This window comes from Morone saxatilis, unplaced genomic scaffold, assembly GCF_004916995.1.
Source record: "Morone saxatilis isolate NCDOM2014 unplaced genomic scaffold, NCSU_SB_2.0 Contig10, whole genome shotgun sequence".
Classification (NCBI taxonomy): domain Eukaryota; kingdom Metazoa; phylum Chordata; class Actinopteri; family Moronidae; genus Morone; species Morone saxatilis.
The window spans coordinates 7,148,595-7,161,391 of record NW_023339652.1 but is presented as its reverse complement, the minus strand read 5'-3'; the positions used below and the strand labels follow the sequence as shown (position 1 = coordinate 7,161,391).

General features: G+C 39.8%; 1 protein-coding gene across 1 annotated transcript in view; it reads left to right on the top strand.

The window, feature by feature from the left end:
- Positions 1 to 12,797, top strand: part of snd1 (staphylococcal nuclease and tudor domain containing 1) — a 101,033-nt gene that overhangs the window by 41,206 nt on the left and 47,030 nt on the right. Inside the window, exon 15 of the mRNA XM_035680780.1 lies at positions 2,692 to 2,833. Coding sequence (XP_035536673.1) covers positions 2,692 to 2,833 — 142 coding nt within the window. The remainder of the gene's footprint in view (positions 1 to 2,691; positions 2,834 to 12,797) is intronic.

Here is a 12,797-nt window from a genome sequence, read left to right as displayed (position 1 = left end):
AATCTCCACACAGCCTACCTGATTAACATTTAGTACAACTACAAGTACATAGTCCCCTAGATGTCCCTCAGCTGGGTCCATTGACCACCATGTAACCTGGACACCCAGTTTTTTTATTTTTATCTCACCACTCCAAATGCTGTCAAACCACCAACAAGTTACATTCTTTTATTCAGAATTGTTTGAGTGCATTTACTTATCTCTTTACTTGCAGAATAGCCATCTCTTATGAATTCTGATAAGCCGCTACATGGTCTACTGTGAACTTCTAAAACATTAGCACCTCATTGTCTTCCTCAGTTGAGCTCTTCTGGAGTGCTTGCACTTGTAGGCTCTAGAGAGACATTTGGATAAATTAATCAGCCCCTCTTTTTCTCTATTAGTCTTATTATTATTTTTTTGCCAAGTGGTCCACCAGAGATGGTGGAGAACAGAGGCATTCAGCCAAGTTATTAAAGCTCTTTAACATCAACAGGACTTTAGAGTCTGGCTCATAAGTCCAACATTGCTCCACATAACTGCTCTCAGATGTCACTGTTCCACATTGTCATCATTGTAACCTCCCTATGTCTTATTGTGTCAGCAGGACAGATAAATTATTGGGCCCTGTAAAAATAATTATGACAGGGAATTGTTGTGCTGACTGAGCAGCCGTGTGCTATTTCATCAGGGGTTTTAGTGCATTTTATACTTATGAACCCACCGAACTTAACTGGCTAAATTGACCACATTCTATGTGCAGCAATGACTTGGGGGGTAGTTTCAGGGGGGGAGGTGCTCAATAATTCATTTACAATATGAAAAAAAAAAGCATTATATGCCAAACCCTACTTCCAACTGGAGATTTTACACATCACACTCATTAAAAACGGTCCCAGTAACCCTCCTAAGGCTGTGGTGGTCTTTACATTTTAACTCGATTGTGCTGCGTCATGCATTTGTGTGTGACATCAGCACTGTGAAGCCCATCTCCCTTATTAGCGCCACCGTGTCAGTGATTTAGATCAGAGCCGTTACATGCAGCTACAACTCCCTCCCTCTCTTAGCATTCCTGTCAGTTTTCAATAAGGATACACACACACAGGATTTTCAGCACAGTCCACGATCGTTGCCACTCAGTGCCAGTAGGCGTGTGTGTGTGTGTATGCGCGCGTGCACGTGCATGCACCAGTTGTTTGCCTAGGCTAATGTAATGAGCATTCTAAAGGACCAAAATAGCATCATTGCCCCTTCACATCCTTCCCCTCCCCTCTTTTCTTTTCCTTTCCTCCTCTGTGATACACACCCACACACAGCTGTACACGCGCACAGGCGCACCCCCACACACATGGAAATACACACTCCCATACGTCAGCATCCTTTTAGCTCGGCGGTAAAGGTTTGCCGAGAGGGATTATGTACATTGAGTGGGATGCAGTCAGAAATAGAGCAGAGATAGGTTTATAAACGTATAGTGTAGGAGATGAACAGAGGTGGTGGGAGGAGAATGGATAAAGCACTTGACTCACCTCGTACCTCTAAAGGTTGCATAATGAGGTCCTCTCCTCTCTCATGTCTCTTCTTATTTTTTTTTTTTCTGAACCAAGTTGGACTGCACAGCCCACTCACTGCAGGTGCTGCAAATGTGTTTGTGTGAACGACAGAATGTTTGCTTCTGTCGTCTCCCACTCAAGGGGCTATTTTGGACTGCAGTGGGTGGAGTTCAGGTGGTGCATCTTATGGCTAAAGCACATACCCTTTGCTCACAATGTCATGTGTTCCCACTGCTGACGTGTGTTACATGATGTACCAATCCTCTATAACAGGAAAGAAAATGTCAGCTAATGTAGAACATGTTCTATCAATGTTTTGTTTTAGTTTTTTTTTTTTTTTTTTTATCAGCAGGCAGTAGAGAATGCTTCCTTGTTTGAACTCCGTGCTTCCCTTCGAGCCTTTGCTCCTACTCCCATTGCCACACTGCCACGCTCTCACACACTCACACACACACACACACACACACACACACACACTGGTCCATGACTGAGTGGTCTGTTGTGCCTACATGCTCCTGCTCGGAGTAGGCACATATTAAATTTTTTTTTAATCGTTTATGAATCTTCCCCTGCCACTGCATCACCAGCCCTGCTTGAGTTCACATGATTTAGCTCTGCTTGTAATTTTGGCCGGGGCACAACAATAAGCTAGTGACTCACCCTTGCAGACAGGGATGGAGGCAGGAGGGGAGAGAGAATTATTTTTGATTGCACGAGTATCCAGACGTGTCACGGAGAAGCCAAGCAGACTTCATTAGGTCAGACTTAAAGATGTCTGGAAAAAACCCACAGATTCTATCGTCAATAAAACCTATTCAGTCCGCCTTGTTTATTTTGGTTACTTTTCATTTGGCTGAGTGTTTTGATGCTGTATCCAGGTTGATTTTGTCACACATTTGATCATTTTAATGTTTTATTTTCACTGATGCCAATAACTTGAAATAAGTCCATATGAAAAGTATCACAATTCTGTTCTTTGATATTGAATTATGTGTCACATATCAGAAAATCTCCTGTTCACCAGATTATAGATGGTTTATTTGCTTTACAAATATTGGAATGACATATCATTACATTTGGTTCAATAAATAAAAAGAAAGTTACCTAGCATCAAATTGTGCACTCTTCAACCTTATTTCTTTTTCTTTTTGTCCATCAGGAGACACAGAAAGCCAAGCAGTTTTTGCCCTTCCTGCAAAGGGCTGGCCGGTCAGAAGCTGTGGTAGAATACGTCTTCAGTGGCTCCCGCCTCAAGCTGTACATGCCCAAAGAAACCTGCCTCATCACATTCCTCCTTGCCGGTGGGTAAAGCTCTTTCTCTTCCTGGTGCGAAGGTCACTTCCTTCAGAGTCCTCTTGCCAGCGCTCTTCTGTCTATAGGCATTAGTTGCCGCCATGTGAAAGTTCATTGGCACATCCAAAGTGTCTGTGTATTGGAGCATATCAGAGTTTAAACCCTCCCCACACCTCCCAGCAGACAACTCTTACTGAGAAATGAGGTGGCTGGGTATCGTACACCAACCACAGCCCATACTATTTCAAAACACCAGGGTTGGCATGAAGCATGTGTCCCCTTTAACCTCACCTTCCGCTCTCTGGCTCTCTTCCAAGTTTAAAATAGATTCATGCTCTGCTCTCCACGTCTTTTCTGTTTTACCGCAGTGGTCATCTTCATTAGAAACTGGCCACCGTGTCGAGGTAAAGGGAGGTTTAAACTCCTGTGGATGGCCAGGTATTGTAAGGTTTTTAACGTTGTATGAACTTGGTAAAAGAAATGGATTTTCTTTCTTTTTCTATCCTTCTTTTACTCAAAGTATCTGAGAAGGTCATATTGCGAAAACGTAATGTTTTTCAGACAGTACAGTTGTACTTTCTGGCATTCAACAACAGTCTTCAGGCAGCGTGTTTGCTTGTCTCCTACCCGATGAGCAGTGTAAGGGCACAGATGACAGATGATACATTGGAAAGAAATGGAGCTGCGATGATTATTCAATTAATCAATTAGTCACTTAACAGAAATGAATTGGCAGTTATGCTCATAATCGTTCAAACATTTAATGTGTGATTCTGTGCTTTTTTATGCTAAATATATCAAGTTGCGTTGTAGGATGTTTCCCCTATTTTCTAACATTTTATAGACATATTGAGTCAAATTCTTTTAGCTTTTCCCATTTTGAGCATGAGAAATTGACGATAGTTGAGGGCAAGATGCAGATGGGATGAAATACAGACTGTTTGATAGCAGGTCTAGTCATTTATTTCAGCTCCTCGACTGTCTTGACAGTTTGCGCTAGTAATAAAAACACTGAAACTGTATCTTTGGCAGCCGACAATGATTTGCACATCCTGCCAGATCATGAGAATGGTGAGAATCCCTATCCCTTCCACAAGTGATGATACTTTTTGTTATAGTTGCAATAAAAATCAGTTTCAATCCATCTCCATTTCAGTTCAACATTTGCCGGCCGTACAGTTCCTCTCCATTTCCAGTCGGACAAACACCATATATTTCTGACAAACACTCAGATTCTGTTTAATTATGCGTGGCTAAATCGTTGATGCATTAATTAATTTTGTAATTTGTCTTTGCTAGCCACTGATGGTTTTCGTAATTACATTTTTTTGTCCACTGCCTGCTACAAGATGTATTGACATGACCCCTGCCATTAAGCACTCTTCATACAGTAAAGAATTAGATAAGTTTGTTTCTTTTTTAGCACAGGTTTGTGTTCAGTTCTCTGATAGTTCTCGACAAATGAGGTCAGGTGTGTGTGTGAAATGGTGTTTACATAGTCTACATTCTGAATGATTTTATTCAATCAAAGGTTATTAGAAAATCCTAAGAAGCACATTAGGGCTGATGGCCCTTGAATGTATTTGATTAAGGTTGTCCCCAGAAGAAAAGATTCATCTGCTCGAAATGAGACGACAAGTATTGTCTTTAATATGCACATTAGGCTGGATTAGCCTGATTGATACAAATGATCTTGTTTCCAATTTTGTGTATTTGTAACTTCTATTCCAATGAGAGTCCTCTGCATCTCTTGACAAGCTCCTTTGTGTGTGTCCCCCTATAAATGTGTGAGTGCTTTTTATTGTTCTCTCATTCTTTCTTTCATCTTGTTTTATTTTTATTTTTATGAGAAAATAAAATATCATGTCTGGTGGGTCATGGCTTCAGTGTTCCTGTGCATGTATGTTGTTGTATGCACGGTTTCCTTTATGCGATAACTGATGTTAGACTTTTAACCATACATAAAATAAAGCCCCTTATTATCTCTCTAGCTCTAATCTCCAAGCGCTCTCTATCTCCTTCCCCTTTCTCTTTCCTGTCAAAGTTATCTTTCCATGTTTCTATTCACCCATCTGCACCATGGAGCTGTGTTGGAAATTACACATACATGATAAATGCAGCTGCCCCAGGCCTCTTGTGTTTATCTGTGTATGAAACCGCAGAACCCCTTTGGACCTTTTGTCTTATCATATAAAGGTGACCGATAATGAGGTGTGAGCAGATCTAAGTGATCTAGCAGATCTATGCATGTTCAACATATGCGCTTATTTTTGAAGTTAATTAGGCCTCTCATCATACAAGTAGCAGCATACAACAGTATTATATAGTAGATATAGTAATAGTAGATATGCTGAGTTAAATAACACTGTAAACATTCAATTGAAAGAGTAATTCATATTGTCTTATAACCATAGTCATGCGGTATGATCTTACTTTTATAAGTTCAAGCTTTAAAATTGCTCATAATTGCCCCATTCATTTTGCATTAAAGGTCAAATGTGGTTTCCGTAAGCTGAGCTCCTTCGTGCTGAATTATTGTAAGTTGCTCTGAGTAAAGATTGTCAACATGCAGACAAATTGAAATATGGAATATATTCAAAGGATGATACTCTTAATACAAGTCTTGCATTAGTCATCTGTTTTCATTAACCGTGCTCTCTTCATACTGTATTCATCATGGCCAAATTTTTATTTATTATTTATTTTAACAATGTCGTGGGAGGCCATTGAAGAACAAACTGTTTACAGTAGAGCTGCAAATGAAATGATCCCAAGGCAGTAAGTGATGTAACACATTAAGTCAAAATGATAATGCCAAAAACACAGCAAAGGCATAGTTGAATCTGAACTAGCTTAGTCTGCAGCATTTTTTCTCCTTGTTTCAGACATATTATATGTCCTGATTTAATACCGTTTCTCCAGTGAGGCACCTCGAATCTTCAGTATTTTCCCCTGCACATAGTCTCCTTCCCTTTTCTGAGTTATCCTTGATGGATAAAGACAGTGCTTTAAGAAAAATGTTGGGTGAGGAAACAAAGGGTAGCAAGAGAAGCCCATGCTTCAAAGAGGGCCGGAGGTGTGCTTCAGGAGTTGAAGGGAAGTTCCCTTTCCTCTCCACCCACATCACCTCTCCTTTCTTCTCCTCTCACTCTCTGGCCTGCATCGTGTCACTTCCGTATGCAAGTTTGATAAAGGGTAAAGCAGTCATCCGGTTTCTTAAAGGGTAAAGGAGGCTTTCTACACAGGAAAGGGATTTTGAGAGTGTGGTGGAGAGTGGGAGGGAGGAGTAGAAGGATGATGAAAGGAGAAGAAGGTGAAGTTGGAGCTGTAGAGGCAGAAAGGACAGGGGAGGGTAAAGAGAAGGCAAAAAGAAATACAATTGATCTGAAGCATGAGTATAAAGGCCTGTTGAAGCTAAGGGAGACCAAGCAGTGAAAAGGCTGTGAAAGTTTACTAGCTTCAATAGCTTTCACAGAGTTTCAGACGGAGGCCACAGCAGGTGAAGTGTACTTTCAAAGTTACTCAGAAAGGTATGTTGAGCAGCACTCTGTCAAAAAGATGAAACACCCATCACTCGGACACAAAGATTTACAGTGTCAGCAAGAAGCATTAGCCATCACAGTGTGTGGCTTTGTGCCATTTGTCTGATTTTTGATATCCGAGTGTGCATATGGCTGTGTGTGTGTGTGTGTGTGTGTGTACCTGTGCGGGTACACTTCCTGCAGTGTGAGTGCATGAGATGGAAAGACTGTGAAGTGGAGCAGAAAATATGTAGACTTGTTCACTAAAAAAATAAATAAAAAAATATGTCTCTGTGCAAAAAAAAAGTTTAGCATAGTAGCAAGTCAGTCAGGAAAAGTCTGCAAATAAAATGTTATTGTGCTCTGTTGTGACCTCCACATATTGGTGTCCTTGTGTGCGACTGCGGTGCTGCATCTAATTGAGATTCACACATTTATTAGGAACTTGGGGCCAGGATGTTTTGAGGCCTTCAGACATATAAAGGCCTCATAATAAAGTTGCCAATAAGGAAGAAATAATAACCTTAGTTGTTAACACTTTATTGGCATTACATTTACTACACTATAAGCTATAATCTTGAACTTAAGCATGGGCTATGAGTTGCATCAGGATACAACAAATAAATTGTCCACCATAGCTGCTGCCACTGGTTCTCCCTGGAAATATACTCACATCTGACCTACAACTAATATTTAACTTTAAACAACAAATTGAGTTTGCTGTGCATGCAAAATAATTAAATGTGAATTTCATTATAGATTATTTTATTGCTCTCAAAGGAAGGTGGCATCAGATATGCCCTTCATTAAAATGGGGCCTGCAGGAAAACAACCATTTTTCTAAGAATGAGTAACTTGTTGGAGGCCTTCCTCGTTATTTAGGTATCTTTATCTAACCAGCTATGCCTAGACAACAGACTGTGCCATAGGCAGTAATTAGTTACTGTTATCCCCCACAAAAAATGGTAATGGTTAGCTTTCTCCCTGAAATTCTGACTAACGCCCATTGAAATACAGTTTTGTTAAAATCAAAGTAATGGAATATTTCCAGCTGCTGAATTTAAGCCATTCCATCTTCCAAACTAGTTTCCTTCATGATTACAGAAATGAACTGCAATATTATAACTGAAATGTATTACTAAAGTAAAAGAAAGTAATATTATTGCTAGTAATAAGTTACTGCTCAACACTGGCCATAGGGTAGTTTTTAATTTAAAGGACTATGTTCTTGAAAATTGAACAGATGTTTAAATTCACGCCATTCCACATTCACATCTCATTTTTACAAATCAAATATGAACAGATCTGATGTTTTAAAACATTTCCTTGGCACTGTGGTGTGCCTTGGAGGAACGGACGCAGTGCTGCCGAAGCCTCGTCTGGGCTGTTCATTTATTCATTTTTAACGGTTATGAAATTAAAGTTTTTTGGAAACCTTAAAAAAATTCCCTGTTTTATCTGCCTCGCTCTCAAACTTACAGCAAACTGTGCATTACATAGTCAAAGTTTTGTCCACATCCTCCAACCCCACCAAACTAAACTCAGCTTTAGCTCCTAATCTTTGTCTTTACCTGCCGCCATTTTCTCGCCAGTGCGTGATTGGGACTGCACAATGTGTGACACGAGAATAACCGATGGCTTGCTCCTTGGCTACTTCATCATCAGCTCTGGAAAAAACATTTTTCATCCCTTGCCCAATCAGGCAAGTCAGTTGCCAGAGTTACTAGCCTGACATGTCACATTACTTGCCCTGAGGGATAGACACATTACAGTTACATACAAGGTAGATTAATAATAATTTTAAATGGAATCATAGGGGTAAGGGTGATGGATGAAAGACGTAGAGCTGAAATAACACACAAATGTGCACACTTACACCCCCTCCCCCAGCTTTTAGGTCTTTGTTTGCTTGTTGCAGTGCTAATTATGGCCTGTAAACAGCCTGTCAAAAATCAAGAATTAGTAACTTAATAACATTAAAACGATACACTAATGGCATGCATACTGAGCTGACTCTATTCTGCAAGTATCCATGTATACCTGCAGACATACCAAAGTGAGAGCACAACGTGTCTAACAGGATATAAGCAAAAAGTCAGAGGCTAATGAATATGGACATTATTAGTATAGGAATTTGCAGCCTGGTGTATGTTTGTATAAATTGCAGAGATGACATTAATGCACAGCAGCCGCACATCGCAACATTTCTCCCTCCAGACCCATTTCTACAAGATGAAGCTCATTATCGCGGCATAGTTGGTAGAGGAAGAGAGGTCGACACAATCCTGTTCCTGTGATATGCTAGATCGACTGAAAACATACAAAAAAATTATCCTGGAAAAGAAACCGCCACGCCAGGAGATGAAGGCATATAAATTCATCCAATTAGTTCTGTTTTCTGAAAAGAATGAAGAAGATTCCTTGCTGTGCCACTCGTCTATTTGCATGGCATTTACTGGCTTTTTTTTTCTATAAGTGTGCCTTAATGACTGAGTATCAGATTACTCCAGCTGAATAGTATGGCAGTTAGATTATGAGAACAGTTAAAGGTGCAGTGTGTAACATTTATTCATCTATTGATATAAATGGAATATTAAATTCATAGGCATGTTTTTATTAGTGTATAATCACCTGAAAATAAGAACTGTTGTTTTAGTTACCTTTGAGAATAAGCAGGTCCTATCTACAGAGGTATCTACACTGGCTATAGATTGAGCCTTTCACGTTTTTGACAAATTTTGCGGCCACTGTAGTTTCTCCTACACGCTTGGAAGGCGAGCAGTATTCATTCAGCAGAATTTAAAATCTGCAAATTCAGCACTAGATCCAAATATGTTCCACACACTGGTCCTTTATAGGAGCACTTGGACATTTTGCAAAATGCGTGTACTCACTTTCTTGCCCGAGAGTTGGATGAAAAGATCGATACTAATCAAGCTTATGTTTTGATATGAAGAATGATTGTGGAAGGAAGTCCCGGATTGATGAGGAGGACAGTTGCTAAGGAGTCTATGCAGATGAAGGAACTGACAGTTTTTTTGGGGGGTAAGGAGGAACGAAGGAACTTCCTGTGTGGTGTGGTGTGGGTGTGTTTTTTTGTGTTGTGTCGAGTTGTGGGTGAGAGAGAGACTGAGCAAGAAATCTTTGTGTGTGTTTGAGCTAAGCGCACAGGCAGTATTTCATCAGGCACATGGCTCACCCTGAATCACAGATTAAAATGTTACATCTTCTCCACAGGGCTCCCCCGCCCCTGCCTGAGCTCTACACAGGGGAAGGGGGAAAGAAGCATGGTGGGACAAGTGATGCACACCCACAGCATTATTAAATGAAACGGTTGATAGCTTGTGGTCTTTTCGGAGTAGGATTGCAGAATTTGGAAACAACAGAAATTTATTATTTAATCTGTTCATTCGGCTATGCATTCTTTTGTTAAAAAACCAGTCCATGCTAACTCTGTTTTCAGTTCTGTTTCCAAAAGCCTCACACACATTTTTAAAATGAGAATTCTAACATCCACGCCCCGCAGACCAAATATGATGGTTACTGTGATTTATGGTGCATTGACATGTGCGCTTCAGGCCAGTGTGAGGAACAGCACGTGCAAGATGCTGTACAACAGTGTGTGTTTGCTTATGTGTGTAGTGTGATGTCAGTAGAGATCAGTGTATGTCTTGTTTGTCTCTGAGATCAGATAAGATGGATATCCTGTAGTTTGACCCAGATGTTTATCTCGGTGTCAGGCGTGAGTTATGTATCGTGGTGCAGGTTAAAATTGGCTGTGCTAATTGACTCCTTGGCTTGGTTTAAATACTGCGGAGAGGAGGCTACAGTACAGTAAAGTGTGTGTGTGGTGTGTGTTTCAGAATAGTGAGTGCAGTTAGGAAAGTTGTAGGTCATTTGTGGAGAGCATTCTTATGTGCAATTGCACCCATGTATTTAATTAATTTCACTGGACTAATTATATAGGATTATTACATTAATATTTGTGGTCTGATAGCTGTATTTTTGGGATGTTCTAGTCTTTTTAAGAGAGCTTGGGCTGGGTTATAAAATGTTGCTGATTTTACTTAAGCAACTTGACTTCTTTGTGTATTCCTATGCAGTCTTTTCTGTGAATTATATTAGAATAACACAGTACCAGCCTTTATCATAGCTCCAGCCAACCATCTCCCTCATTACCTTCTACCCATGCCAGTACATCCCACTCTCTCGTTTTTTACCCACTTCTTCCTTTATTCGGCTCCCTCTATTTCTACCACACGGAGTAGCCACAGTGTCCACGTGGAGCCCTGTCCTGGTCACTTCTATATACTTCAGAGTGAATCATTGCCATCAGTGTTCCTCCTCATCCTCCTACCCCTCCTCCTCCTCCTCCTCCTCTCTTCTCCTCAACCTCCCTCCTCCTCCTCCATCTTCCTCCTCACATCCCTCTCCCTGCTTTTTCCGGGAAGCTTTTTATTGTATTTTATTTGTTATTGTTTAAATATAGTATATAGTACATAATATAAAACCTTTTATTAAATCAGTTTAATACTACGAGGTTTGCTTGTTCATCCTTTTTTTTTCTTATTTACTGTGTACAAATCTTTTTTATAGCTGCATGGCATTTTACATTCACCATTTTGCAGAATATTACTGCTAGAGTGAAAAGGTGCAAATAGTTTAGTACAAAATGGAAATTTGCATGTCTAATTGGTTTTAATGCTCCCTGCTGCACACTGAAGACCTTAATGTTTTACAGACGGTTGACTCAACACTTCTTCATAACTCTTTGGTGCTGACTGTCCTGTGAACTCATTTTGCCTTTCCTGGGTCATTTTCTCTTCTCTGCCAGTGTGAATACGCTGATGTCTCCTGTTCTTGTTCTCATAAATGGGACAGACATGGGCAGAGGTTTCTGCAGGGAACAGAATGTACTAAACAAAAACAGCAACAAAAAAAAGCAGTAGGTTATTTAATATAGTTATGAACCCATGCAAGGAAATATGCAAACTAATGTCTGCTAGTTAGGTTGGCCGACTAGTTATACTAAGACTAATTTAATTAAAAGCTTTTGCCTTCTGGTGGTATTCTTTTAGTAAACTATATAGCTTTTGACAGTTATCTCAGACTGACAGTCACTTAATCTTGATCGTTTTACTGCTTACAAAAGGACAAAACATTTAGAACACATAACACCCAGAAAATCACATGAAATAGCTAACCTTTCTGTGAAAAGTTTCAAAGAAATTTTTATTCATTCTGTACCACTTATGCATTTAAAAGGAGTCTGAGATAAGAACCCTGCAATTTAAAATTTTGTAAAAAAAAAAAAAAAGTTATGCAAATGTTGGTTGTAGAACAGATCTGAAGAGATTTTCTCTGCTAGAACTTACAGGGAGAACAGCAGCCAAGGTTTAGACACAGCTGGTACACCCTGTCCCAGATTAAAGTCACTGTAAAGCACTGTTGTATTGACAAATTTTAAGATGCAGCTATCAAAGAATGATGTGTGAACAAGGCTCTGTGTACACTATGTAATCTAATCCTCTAAATTAAGAAACACATCGATTTATACTTAAGTACACACATCTACTCCAGGCACTTTTTTTTCTATCACAATGTCACAGTAGAGCAAGAGCTCAGCAGCATTTCCTTAAGGGAAAAGTCTGGGAAACACTCACCATTGAATTTGAATTGAATACATCACCAGTCAAAGGAAGCCCAGGGGAACATGCCAGACTTGCGTTGAAAATAAGTCACTTTCAAAGCCAGGGTCGTCTTACTGTGAGGTGACCACGCTAACCATTGAGTCAACTGGAAGCCCTAACATATCTGATCTTGTTTCTATGTCACGAGTCCATTCTGAGGCATCCTGAAGTATATACACGTCGCTGTCATGCCAGTGAAGCGTACTAAATTCAACATGGCGTCAGAGAAGAAAGGAAGATCCCAGGAGAGAGAGAGCTGTTGCTTTATTAGTAAAATGCCAGAGGTTTAACACTCAACCGAAACTGTCTTTAAGTAACTACATAAATCAATACAGCACCAACCTGCTTGCTAGTGTGCTAATAAAGTCAAGAATTTGAAGAGAACAAGAACTCAACAGATGAATGTATAGCTACTGTTATTTACAGGCATGCCTTTGTGTACACATTAGGAAACATTGCATGAATATACCGTATATAAATTCCTAAGGGGTATAAGAGACAAAAGAAGTGAGTCTCAATTCAAACAAGGTATGTCCCTCCAATAGAGCCTGTACATGCAAAATTTATAGTATGTGTGAAGACTTTGCACAAAATGAAACTTTCTTTAAAAGTAACATCAACACACGTACAACCCAGGCTGGTTGCTCTCACCTTCAAATACAGAAATTGTCTTTCTTATTGCCTTCTCTTCTCTTGTTATGTATATACCTTTCTTGCATATAGCTCCTTTTATCAAAGTTTTTTTTTTTTTTTAACAGGAT